At 35.0% G+C, this 13,148-nt stretch overlaps 1 protein-coding gene across 1 annotated transcript in view; it reads right to left on the bottom strand.

The window, feature by feature from the left end:
- Positions 1-1,047: 1,047 nt before the first annotated feature.
- The window catches only part of LOC148312389 (uncharacterized), a 41,252-nt gene continuing 29,151 nt past the window's right edge, over positions 1,048-13,148 (bottom strand). The window contains exons 4-13 of the mRNA XM_088277399.1: positions 9,373-9,573; positions 8,542-8,890; positions 7,143-7,362; positions 6,485-6,668; positions 5,707-5,834; positions 5,339-5,521; positions 4,458-4,785; positions 4,005-4,136; positions 1,319-3,922; positions 1,048-1,226 (exon numbers count right to left, since the gene is read on the bottom strand). Of these exons, the coding sequence (XP_088133525.1) occupies positions 1,067-1,226; positions 1,319-3,922; positions 4,005-4,136; positions 4,458-4,785; positions 5,339-5,521; positions 5,707-5,834; positions 6,485-6,668; positions 7,143-7,362; positions 8,542-8,890; positions 9,373-9,573 (4,489 nt within the window). The 3' untranslated portion in view covers positions 1,048-1,066. The remainder of the gene's footprint in view (positions 1,227-1,318; positions 3,923-4,004; positions 4,137-4,457; positions 4,786-5,338; positions 5,522-5,706; positions 5,835-6,484; positions 6,669-7,142; positions 7,363-8,541; positions 8,891-9,372; positions 9,574-13,148) is intronic.

The raw sequence follows: 13,148 nt of genomic DNA, 5'->3' as shown, positions 1-13,148 counted from the left end.
GGTCAGTAGGGAATTGTAACGTCTAACAGTATTGGAACACTTATGATGAGGAAGATGGAAATGAATGTCGATTATTTATTTTACGAAAATTAAAAAGTTATAAGGGCGAGAAGAACAAAGCGACGCCAATAGACAAAGAGCAAGCGCGACGTATTAAGTTTAACGGTATATCTAATCAGAGCACACAAAAATTTGTCCTCCACCCTTTATATATGATTTTAAAGGAGTTACATGTGGTGGACACGATAATGTAAACGAATTAAAGTCGATGAACTGCGTCTCTTTGTTCTTCTCGCATACGTGAATGTTACAATGACACAATTTTAATACACAAATTCTAATAAAAAATACAAAAAATTGGAAGGAACAGGAATCATGTGATGTCGCTATATAGCGCAATGATAGGGATGAAATAAATAAAAATAAAATAAATTATTTATACAAAATTTACTCATAAATTCAGGCCAGCAATAAAAATATTAATATTTCCTTATAAATATATCCTTTGATTAAATATAAATATTTAATGCATTTCAATGATAATGTTTTTTTTCTCCTACCAAACACTGTATTGTTATAAAAATATATTTAAAATAAATAACACATACATAAAGGTTTTATAAAGGTAAATATGATTTAGTTAATAAAATAAATACAAATACAATTTTTGAAAACATTTAGAAATCCCTCTAGTCACAAATATATTTATAATATGAATTTTAATGATTTTGAAAAAATTATTTACAGACATTTTTAAAGTTGCATTATATACAATTTTTACTCAATTTTCTTTTACAAATTATTTTTCTAATGGTAAAGAGTAATGAGTAATAATAACACAAGATTCAAACTCTCGGCAAGATAATTATTTACATTATTAAAAAGGTTGCCACAACAAAACTTTAAATAGTTAATAAACTTTATCGGTACTTTGCTTTGATAGCATTAAAATAAGAAATATTAGGGATTGTAAGTCAGATCAATTTTAAGTTAAGTTCCTACTTCAATAGTAAAAATGGTCTTTCAATGATAGTAAAATTAAAAAGATTGGTTTGAAACATGTTTATTATGGATTTTTGTGCTTCTTTATTTTATTTTTTGGAGTGTGAAACATTGGTCTTGGAAGTTCATGAGATGCCATCGGGTCTGAATGGATTGACGGCATTGCCAGTTTAAGAACGGGATTTTCTTCCTGTTTTTCATGGTAAAATGCCCATCTTGTTGGACTAAAATTAAAGCAAAGGAAAATGATTACAATTTGTTATTATATAATAAAAGTAGCCATTTTTTTAAAAACAGTACGTAGTATAATTTTTACCTATTCTCGCTGGGCATAACTTCAAAAAAGACATGATCTTTTGCTTTATCAGCTGCTTTTGCTTGTGGTGGTGAATTATCAAGCACTGTTCTATCAACCAATGGTGTTAATTCAATATTTGAATCATCTTTTCGTTGCACAGGGTCATTAGTTTTAACTGATGTGTTATCATTTAAGCTTTTGTCTTTATTGTCTTTTTCTAAGTCACCCTTTCCATCGTCGTCTCCAAAAAAGTTTCTGCGTTCAATTTTGTCAGGTTTCCAGACATTATTATAATTTTCTCTTATGATTGTATCACTGTCTGTTGATATTTCTTCAGATACATTTTTACTTCTGGAAAGATAATGTTGCATGGCATCTCGATTCAGTGGATACTTATATAGAACATTTCCGATGTAAAAATGCTTAATCGGTTGAACTGTTGTTGATTTTGAGGTCGTTCGGTGACTCGGTTTGGTATTAGGCCTCGGAGTATTTTTATATTTTTGATTAGAATCAATTACTATTTGAATGTCACTATGGTGGTGAGCTCCATACTCCGAAGCTACACTAATGTCTACAGCTGGTTTACGTCTGTAAGGGCGTCGGGTTGTTTGTCTGTTGTTGTTTGGTTTAGATTTGTGCACAATGGAATATCCATTATCATTATCGTCACTCTCAGTCACTTGGTAATTATCATCAGGTCTCCAGGATGAAAACTGTCCGTGGTCACTTTGTAAAGGTCTGTTGTAAGTTTGGTCGTCAGAGTCTTGTCCAGTATTGTCATATTGGTCTGGTTTATAGTCTATTATTGGTTTTTGGGAGAAAGGTCTTTGATAGTTAGGTCTCGTAAAAAGAGGAACATTTTCATCGTCTGAAGATGTAGACGAATATCCGTCATTAATATTAACGTCTTCATCAGATTGGGGAGGTTTTGGTTTTGGTTTGGGTTTGTTGTCAATGTAAATCGTTATACCTGTACTAATCGGTCTTAAAGTTTGTGGACGAATAGGTCTTGTATTGATACCATAATTGTCATCAGCAGATATAATAATTGGTCGATCATAGTTACTCGTTGTCTCGTCATTTTGATTGTCATTTGATCCGTATTGGGGTCGGGGTCTGTTAAATAAGTCAGGTCGTTTAGTGGTCTCAATATGACTGAACGTCACTAACCCATAAGGGTTGTTTTCTGTGGTGTAGTCGTAAGTCGGTCTGTAATTATTTGGTTTATAGTGGTGGTCTGGATTTTGGTCAAAGTCGTAGCGGTCTTGGGATATCTGAGGTCTGCTATTTATATACTGCGGTCTCAAATAACTAGGGGTATTTGTGCTGTATTGTATGTCATCGTCGGAAATTGGTTTATGATAGTTAGAAGTTGGTCTATTATTGTTAGATATTGGTCTATTATAGCCTGAAACGGGTTCGTTATAGTCAGAATCTGGTGTATTATAGTTAGAAATTGGTCTATTATTGTTAGAAATCGGTCTATTATAGCCTGAAATGGGATTGTTATATCCAGAATCTGGTCTATTGTAATCAGAAGCCGGGCGGTATTCAAGTTTGTTTTGGTTGTAAACTGGTTTCTTGTTAAAAGAAAAGGAACTCATGGATGGGAATTGTATGTTTGGTTGATGTCCTTGTACTGTGATTTTAATTGTTTGTTGGATTTTTTCATATTTTGGAGTGGTCGCCTTTGGAACTATATTGATTAGGTAAGTGTATTTTTCGGGTTCTTCTGTTGTTTGATAGTCTTGTTGATAAAGAGTTACGTGAGGTTTAATTACAGGTCGAAGGGGTCTTGTCGTAGTTGGTTTGTTACTAAATAGATTACTAAAGAAAGGGAAATCGTTAGTCAGCATGGTTCCGTAAGTTTTCACAGCACTCTGAAGTTTATCTACAAACCCTTCTCTAGAATCTAGTGTGACATTGTCCTCAGAAGCACGTTGATTGAGAAGATTGTCTTTTTGGTTAGAAGAGGTTGTATTGGAAATATTGTCCAAAGACCGTTTACTTCTTGTCACGTTAGTTTCGTCAGTCTCAACAGTCATATTTTTACCTAGCAAAGTTTTGCTAAAATCCAGTTTGTCATCCAACTTTAAAGTAGTAGTTCGTGAAGTCGGTTTGGTTTTTACAGTTTGTCTGGTAAAAAAAGGATTTTTGGATGTTTTAGGTTTTGGTGGTCGGGGAGACGTTGTCAGTTTAGTAGGTTTGGTTTTCATAGGTATGTCAAGTTTATCGTCAAGTTGGATCGGGCTAGGGGTAACAGTCGGTTTCTTGTCAGGGGTTGTATTTTTATTTGAAAATAAGTCTGAGAGTAAATTATTTAAAGTCTGGTTAAAGTCTGGTTGTCCTGTGGTTTGTCTAGTCGTTCGGTCAAAACTGTTGATGTCATTGTCAAACTCAAAGTCGCGTTCCTTCCAAGCGGTCAGGTCAAAGTTGTTAAATAGGAAACTGTCACAGGGAACTCGTTCATTGCGAAAATCGTCAGGGGGAAGGAAGACAAAAGGTTGAAGAGTCTCAACATTTTCCATAGTCTGACAAAGGATTTGTGCGAGAGTAACTTTCCTTATTTGTTGTAGCTGAGCTGGGGTGAATGATGATTGAAACCCACCATTTTCATACCTTTAAAAAGATAAACAAGTTAAATTATTAAACTGTTGAATATAATTAACATAATATTACGGGTAAAATCAACGGTGTTTACCAAAATCGATCTCCTCTTCTGAGGTTAGAAAACTGCTGAGCTATGATGCAAGCAAATGTCGGTCCTACAAGGCCCCCTATGACAGGGCGTTCTGCCATCCCACCAGTAAATAAATCAACATCATCTACATCCCTGTAAATAAAATGACACAAATTAACTATTATGTTCCGATGCAACCTGAGGATAAGTTAGGAATGATTATAAAGGGATGTGCAGCCAAGACAAGTAAAATATAAAAATAAATAAAGGCTTTTAATCCTGTCAAATCAAACATTCCACCATTGATAATAGAATGTAATTTTAAAAAGTAATAAGTATTCTTGATAAGACCGGTGGGTGACATTGACAAAAGTTTAAAGAAGTAGAGTTTTTTTTAAGACTTTGAAAGCCAAAGTTAAGTGGAGATCTTGCAAAAAAATATGCAGATGAATCCTTTAAAAGTGAAATATTTACCTGTAAACATCTTCTAGGCTCCGCACAGCTCGAAGAGGCATTATCTTCAGTAAATCTGACCAATCTTCAACCGGAGTAAGTCCACAAGGTTCTCTCCAATTGATGTAAGGAGGAATGCCATGGTCTCTTCCTCTTTGGATGTTGATTGAAGCCAAGTCCATACCAAATGTGAATCGACCGGATTGAAACAGATGGTTTGTGAGCTCTGGTGATATAAACTCGTCTCTCCGTTGCGATGGTTGATTGGTCAGACCCAGTAGGAGTCGATCCACTGCTCCGAAGCTCCAAATGTTGGAAGGGTTTGTAAGTTCTTCGTGGAGAGGCACATCTAAAATTTTAAATCATGTATTTAATTCCTCCCTTACTTTTTTTATTAAGATATGTTATTTTTTGTGGATTTTTTCTAATAAAAAATAATAAAGCTTGATAATAAATGATAAAATAATTTAAAAATACATCTATAAATGATATACTCATTAGAGATTTTATTGAGAATAGTACCAATTGAATTTTCGAGTTATAAAATATGTAAAAATACCCTTTTCCATTTTGGATTAAACACTTTCAACATTGTACACTTTAAACATTGAATAAATACAAGCAATTGTTTAAATTTATTTGGTACATACTGCCAAATTATTATGTTCATTATGTTTTTGAAAATATTAAAAACGAATGTAAATACACAAGTGGGTATTTTGCTAATGATGAAAAGCATTCAGAACGAGGAATTATAAGATCATCATCTTAAATAATATCAGACAGGAATTCATCATTATCTTATCATCAAAAGTAGATTACTTTGGCATTTTTTAAAAACATTTTTAACCCAGATTATTTGTTGATAGTGAAAGTGGTAGGGAGTAAACGATTCAACTTACTGTTATCAATTGGTCTATGAAAGCGGTCATATCTCATGAAAGAGTCTTGAACGAGACTGTGGCCAAATCGAAATGCTGCGGCTCCAAATGCATTAGCTGGATTAGGATTTATTTTGGAATTATATCCATTGTAAAATCCTTTTATTTGTAATTCCAAATCAAACAAGCGCATAACTTCTGACCCTGAAAATATACAATAAACAATATACAATACAATTTCGGCCGCACCAAAAGTTTTGCGTTACTTTGTAACTTGTAATACTAGAATATTTTTAAAATACTCAAATATAAAAACTTATATAAACCAAGAAAGTAAAATTTTATCTGTGAATAAAGTTGTATTTAAATATTTAATGAAATATATGTACCTAAGACGATGGGCAAAAATTCTTTATAAGTAATATGCTGCACAAATGCTCCAATAATTTTTCTTGTTTCCTGATATAACTTTTCATCGCTCCAATTAGGGTTCAGGTGAGATAGTTCTGTAGCCAGCCTGTGTATTAAAAAGAAATATTCTAAATAGATTCAATTTATAAATTGAATAAAATACTATATATTTTTTTTACAAAAGCATTCAGAACGAGGAATTAAAAATTCATCATTTTTAAAATTTTCAGCATGAATTTCATCATTAGCTTTGAAATAATAAAAAAAATACACCCTTTTTTCGCTCTCTTACGGAAGTAATTAACAAAAACCATTTTATGTAGATGCCATTTATCACAATTTAAATAAGCGATTCAGAAAACATTATAAAATACTTTAGAAGACAATTATATAGTAAAAATGTTTCCTTATTTGCTTCAGTAGTTTGAGTTCTGTGCTAGACAAAAATTATAACTCATTGAAAAAAAAGGAATATAAAAAAAGAGTTTACATTAGGAAGAGTTACAGATAAACAACACAGTGAAGTCAAACCAGGTGTCAGCATCAGAATGATGCCGGAAAATACTTTGAGATGATCGTGAATAGTCATCAATTCTTATGAGTTTCCATGACCAATGCCAGGAAAAAATGAAGTCAACAAATTTTTTATCTCTACAGCTTTTCTCCCTTTACATAATTATGGCAAATGGTTAAAAATTGTTTTCATATAAACTAGGACGATGTGACAAACATCGATATTTATATAGAAGATAATACCTGTTATGTTTTCTAAGCCAGACAATGTGCATTGCTACAAGTCCCGGGTGTTCATTGACCCTTCCATCTCCGGCTTTAAAGCAAGAAGCGTCCAAAGCACCTCCTCTACACAGTGCTTCCGTATCGCGGGCTTCTGGGGGAAGGATGGGACGACGCGATTGCAGTCGGCCGTATTGTAACATGCCTGGAAATTTGATACAGATTCAGTATTCAGTGTTTTCGTCAGCACGCTCGGCTACCGTTCTGGAGGTCCCGGGTCGGGGCTCAAATAAATATAAGTGATTTTTTCACAGTAATATTTATTCCATATTACCCTGGACTGGTACCTGAAGCGGAGGGCTGATCACCTTTCCTTAATGTGTAAATGATCAAGATAACACTGCGTTTGTATGGTGCAGTGCCCCACGCACCATTGGGGTGCGGGTAAGGGTTTAAATGAATGAAATAATAAATACTATATCATGTTATAACATAACACGTTACGATGTGAGCATTCGTATAGTCAGTACAGCGAGCCGAGCTCGTTCTGAGTACTCCATCTGATATTCGGATGCTCGATGGGAATGTTCCGTTACGACGAAATGCTCCGGTCAGTCCCCACCTTAAAAGACACATTATTTAAAAATAGTATGCTTTCAAAGTGAAAGTAAAAATTTACCATTTCTAAATATCCTGAGTTTATCAGACTGTTTAGCTGAGCTGCTGTAGATTGGAGATGCGTCTATATAGGCGGTCACTTGGTTCATCTGCTCCCTGTATCCGAGCTCACAGCCAGCCCGAGGGGCCGGACTGGAGCGGATGAAGTCCAGGCAGCGGATTCCTCTCGGCCCGTAGAAGGGGTCCTCTTCGTGCACGGATATTGGCAGACATTCAGGATGCTGGCGGAGAACAAAAGGCTATTAATATTTGATTGTCAGTTATAGGCAACGACTTAACTCCATAGGGTTAAGATAAGCAAGTCTGAAAAACAGATAAGAAAGTAACAAACAAGAAAACACAAAAATGTAAAATATAAAGCAATAAAAGGTACAGTAAATAGGCATATAAAAAAACATAAACTAAGAAGCATGTTTAAAGTAAAAAAATACGTTCCATGAAGTATTTTTTCAGTTTTTTCATTTTGGATCCCTGATTGGGTTCTATTTTTTATACGTCAGGCAGCTCGTTAATTTGGGTAAAGGCAATATATTGTAAGGACCTAACTCCAAACTAAGTTGATTTTATCGGCCTTACATCTATTTCATTTTGCCTTCATGTATTATAATATTGAACTTCTCTACAACATTTTGAGTGTGTCCAAATACTTGACACAAATCTGGATTATCTCCAATTATAGGAGTTATTTTTCATATTATTGTTTGACATCTCAACATAGATACCGAAGAATATGTAAGTCTGGGCGTTTAGGGGGCTTATGACTGATCACTTTTCAGACTTGTAACATTCACATAAACCAGCCTATGACAGGTTATAAGCCCTGTGAAAATACCGAGACTTCCATATCTATGATTCTTTTTTATGTTGAGATATCAAAAAATAATTAACTTTTTTGTTGAAAATCGGTTTGGTGTTGCTGTGAGTCATTTTGAACATTTAAAACTTTTTGAGTGTGTCCAAATACTTGTTCACTAAATCTGGATTATCTCCAATTACAGGAGTTATTTTCATATTATTTTTTGACATCTCATCAAAGATGAAGAAGAATATGGAAGTCTGGGCATTTACAGGGCTGACAGCCGTCATAGCATTCACCAATTCTACCCATTTTTGACAACCACACTACTCAAATTCTTTTAATCTCACCAATAGATGTCTCCAGTGAAGTTCTAGTGATTCAAGAACAATGTTTCAAAAATTGGTTCATATATATAGAACTTCCAAGAATTTGAGTAGTGTGGTTGTCAAAAATGGGTAGAATTGGTGAATGCTATGATGGTCGTCAGCCCCGTAAATGCCTAGACTTCCATATTCTTCATCTTTGATGAGATGTCAAAAAATTATATTATAAACATTATTTGAAAATAAAAAGTGATAGTGAATGTAGAGTGAGTGCTCACCAGCAATTCCCTCGGTATGAACTCCCTGCCGCCGCTCCCGCAGCACTTGGGCACGGAGCCGTTGAAGCCGCGCGCCTGGGAGGACGACGTGACGTCGTGGTCGAGGAACTGCCCCCACTGCATGAGCATGTGCGTGACGCTGCCGCGCGGCTCCCGCGCCGCGGACGGGCCCGCGTGCACGGCCGCGCTCACGGCGCGCGCCGACGGCAGCCGCCGCCCGCCGCGCGCCAGCCGCACCTCCTGCACGCCGTCCGCGTAGTGCGCTGGCAGGAAGCGCTGCACGGCCGACATCGCGGCGCCCCAGCGCGGCCGGCGCGCGTTGTTGCACGTGCCGTCGTGCGTGCGATACCTGACGACAAAATATTTTATTATTTGACGTTTAATTTGAGGAACTCCATAATTCATTTTGTAAATATTAAAATCAAACACCGATTTTTAGAGTCTACTCTAATGTGCGAAGGCAAAATAAGGGGCAGTGTCGGGTTGTGGTCCCGTGGTTAGTGTCGCGGACTCTTAAGTCAGAGTTTCTCGGTTCGAACCCACTCTACCACAATTTGATACCTATTTCTAAGCCGCTTAGGCTCACAGAAATAGTATGAAATTGAAATATTTGTGTAAATAATAAAAACACAAATATTTCTCTTTAAAAAACAAAAAAAATAGCCGCAAGTTAAAAGCAGTCGTTTTGAGGTAAGCGAGTTTAAAGTTAACTTAAAATGATGATTTTTGCCAACACCTGTATCAAATGAATACAATTTTGCGGCTAAAAAAAAGGCTAAAGGAAAAAGATTAAAATCCTAACTAAAAATTACATTTATTATTATTTTTTACCTTTTTGAAGCGGGAGGACATCTCGGATCACCCCTGAGGGGACACTGTTGCCTGAGCGGAGATTCCCGAACTGTGGGAGGCGGCGGGCGCGGAGGCCTTATTCTACTTTCGCTTTCATCATCACTATCATCGTCTTCATCATCATCATCATCATTGAGTTCTTCATCCGGTGTGATGCGGCTTTCTAGTTCATCGGGGAATCTGTTGACAAAAGAAAAATGAAATAAATAAATCAATCAGATTACCAAACTAATATTTTTCAGGGTTTTCAAGATTTGTAGATAAGAGCGGATGATAATTTACGCTCCTTGTTGCCATTTTTCAGATTAACAGAAGATTTCAGATTTTTTAAAAAAATATCCGAACATATCCGGGATAATACTGTCGATAACCATGACATTTCTCGATGTAACGCGATGAATGGCAACCCTATTCTAAATTAACTAGCATATCCTTTATTCAGTTTCATTGTGTATGCGTACCTAATAATCTAAATTAGAAAATAAAAAAAAGTACCAAAGCAAGCAAAATAAAAACGCAAAAACCATACAATATTAAACACAAATATTAGTATGTAAGTGTGTATTCGTGTGTAAGTCAGTGTAGGCATGTGTGAGAACAATTTTTTAAAAATAATTTTAATATTGATTCTAACCATATAACATACATACATATAACAAGTATAAGGAATGTCCGCCTCCGTATTGTAATGGTCAGAACGCTCGGCTACCGTTCTGGAGGTCCCGAGTTCGAATCCCGTGGGAGGGTCAAATAAATATAAGTGATTTTTTCACTCTAATATTCATTCAATATTTACCCTGGACTGGTACCTGAAGCGGAGGGCTGATCACATTTCCTTCATGTTTTAACGATCAAGATAACAGTGCGTGTATACAATGCAGTGCCCTATGCATCGTTGGGGTGCGGATAAGGGTTTGAAGAATAAGAAATGTGGAAAAAATATAGTAGACTTTAGAAACAGTCTAATTGAAATAAAAACTATTCTTAAATGTTAAAAAAAAAACTATTAATAGTTGAAATCTGTGGTTTTATTGTAACTCAAATTTTTTTTTTGCGAAATTTTACATTTTTTTCGTCTATGTTAAACTTCAGCAATAAAAAAATCTTAGCATTATGATTGTTCCCTAAGTCCTTTACTAAAGTTTATTAACTCGACAAAAATTATTATGCACATATTCATGAATAAGCTCCATAATATACATACAATAAAGGAAGGAAAATTACACGTTAGAATCGCGTATTAGATTTTTGTATCCGATAGTTATTTAACCAGCTGTCAATGCATACATTTGTACACTTTCTAATATGACTTGAATATTGATAGCATTAATTCATAACATTTCACATGACGTCGGTCGCAGTGTGTACGTCGCACGGCATTCCCCCATGCGAGCTGCGCCATAAGAAACCAGTACAGAATCGGACGGATCGCCATATCCGAGTGACTTTCACAAGTTTATGGTCACGCAGCATCTACATCTGCCCACTCGACTAGCTGCCGGCTGCTAAATGGACATTTCAGAAGTCAGCACAACTGGTTTTCTGGTTTTCACATCTGCGGATATGTGAAATAGGAAATAAAATACGCCGATACAAATTTCTCTTTACACTCGTGTCTCGTTCTTAAAAAAATAACAGGCAGGTACATTCGTTATTAGAGTCATATAAAAAATGATAACTAATAAATTCCTCTCTCTTTCTCATATTTAACTATAAAATAAAGGTTACAGACATAGGATCCTGTTAATAATTCTTCTTCTTCTAACCCTTATCCGTACCCAATGGTGCATAAGGCACTGCATCGTATTGATGCAGTGTTATCTTGATCGTTACTTGCGTGAAGGCAAGGTGATCTCGCAAGGTGGTTCAGGGATTGGTCCAGGGTAATATTAAATAAATATTATAGTGTAAAATCACTAAAAAAATTACCCTCCCCCTGGGAATCAAACCCGGGACCTTCAGCACGGTAGCTAACCATTACACCATGGAGGTGGATAAATGTTAATAATAGGACTATTATCAATATATTTTAAAATGAATGCCAAAAAATCAATGGGATGAAATTAAATTTATTATTGTCTTTTTTGTTACTCAACATTTCTCTTATAAACTTAATTACATATTTTTTTAGAATTTTTTTTTTAAAAAAAGACGATAATATTGACATATCATCCGTAGGGTGAACAATCCAGTATCTAATACATTAAATAGTAATAATAATATCGTACGTCCATATGTCTCTATAAAGTACCATACAATACATGCTTCCAACTAGTGAGAGTGTGTTACGGCTCAAATGACTTTCACTTGTAAATGTGTCGTGTTTTGCATACCCGATGAGTTTTTTTCCAGACAAGAATCTTCACAAGCAAACAAATTACCCACCATCGCCTGCGACTGGACAACACGCGGACTTAGGAGAAATTACCAGAGATTAATTATTATTAATGAGCGTACTAGATGAACCACGCGATGAAAAGCATGAAAGAGAAAAATATTAGAGAAAGTGGATGTGGATTGTAATGAAAAGATGGATTTGTCCATGGCGGCGGTGAGATTTGTGGCATTCCTGATCAGTTACAGGAAGCAGATTTAGCGATTGGTTACACATTATAACTACTTAATGTACAGCTACAACGAAATCTTATTATTTTATTTATTGTTTCGGCATTAACTTTGTGGTAAGACATATTACAATAATTAAAGAAAACAGTTATTATACAGTATAGTATAGTTATTATACAGACCTGAATGATGGAAGTTTAACTTCTGAAACATGTAGTCTTTAATAAAAACTCAAGTGGTAAAAAACAAAGTGTTTTCTTTAATTATTGTAAATCTTATTATGTTTACCTTATGATCGAAAAGTACTAAACTAATCATTGTGCTACCGTTAATCAAAGTTTGAATAAATTATCAAAATGAATACTATGTTTTTTTAAAGAAAAAAATCAGACATTAAAAAAAATGCAGTTCGTTATCTAATAAACTATGTATTATGTTGTATTTTTATTTGGTTGATAAATCCATATGAAAAATAACATAAATCTGCAAGAAAAACGAACAATTCATGGCGTTTTTATTTTTATTTTTTTAAAGGAAGAACCCGCAAAGACATAGTAAGGATATGGAAGGTAGGAGTGAAAATTAGATCACAAACACCCGGGTGAATTTAAAATAAATCTTTCTTGAATTCAATTTGCAATTGGAGGGAATCGAACGTGCGACGCCAATTTCGTAGTCGAGCGTCTACCAAACTACGCCACGGCGCCTGTCATTTTTCGACTGCAAAAGTCAAAATTGCGAGCCCTGTTACCGTGCCGTCTCAGTGTTACCGCGGAGTTAACGTACCCTGCTGACGGATTACGTGCTAGAAACGGGAATGTAGTGACTACGGGAACTTTAATGAACTGCTTTTAGCGACATTTCACAAACTTTTCAATACCATGCATATGAGTAATCCATTCTTCGCCCTACTACAGAATTTATTTATAACTTTTCTATCCAAAAACGCCACTTTTGCATACATATATCGCGCAAAAAGTATAATAAATAAAAGCCTACGATATGGTTGGCCTGGCAAACTCACAAGAAAATAAATTAAAATAATATATTTAATTATTTTGTTTAAATTTCCAGAAATTATTGGAGCTTAAATTAACAATCGTACGTCTAATTGGGTTATCTACGTATATAAATATACGTTTACGTTTATGTATAAACATATATTTAATTACTCTGTTTTCATAATTATC

This window comes from Brachycentrus maculatus, unplaced genomic scaffold (assembly GCF_059751285.1).
Source record: "Brachycentrus maculatus isolate JH-2025_06_01 unplaced genomic scaffold, ASM5975128v1 h1tg000042l, whole genome shotgun sequence".
In the NCBI taxonomy this organism is placed as follows: domain Eukaryota; kingdom Metazoa; phylum Arthropoda; class Insecta; order Trichoptera; family Brachycentridae; genus Brachycentrus; species Brachycentrus maculatus.
The sequence above is the reverse complement of the archived record's forward strand: the minus strand, read 5'-3'. Positions and strand labels throughout refer to the sequence as shown.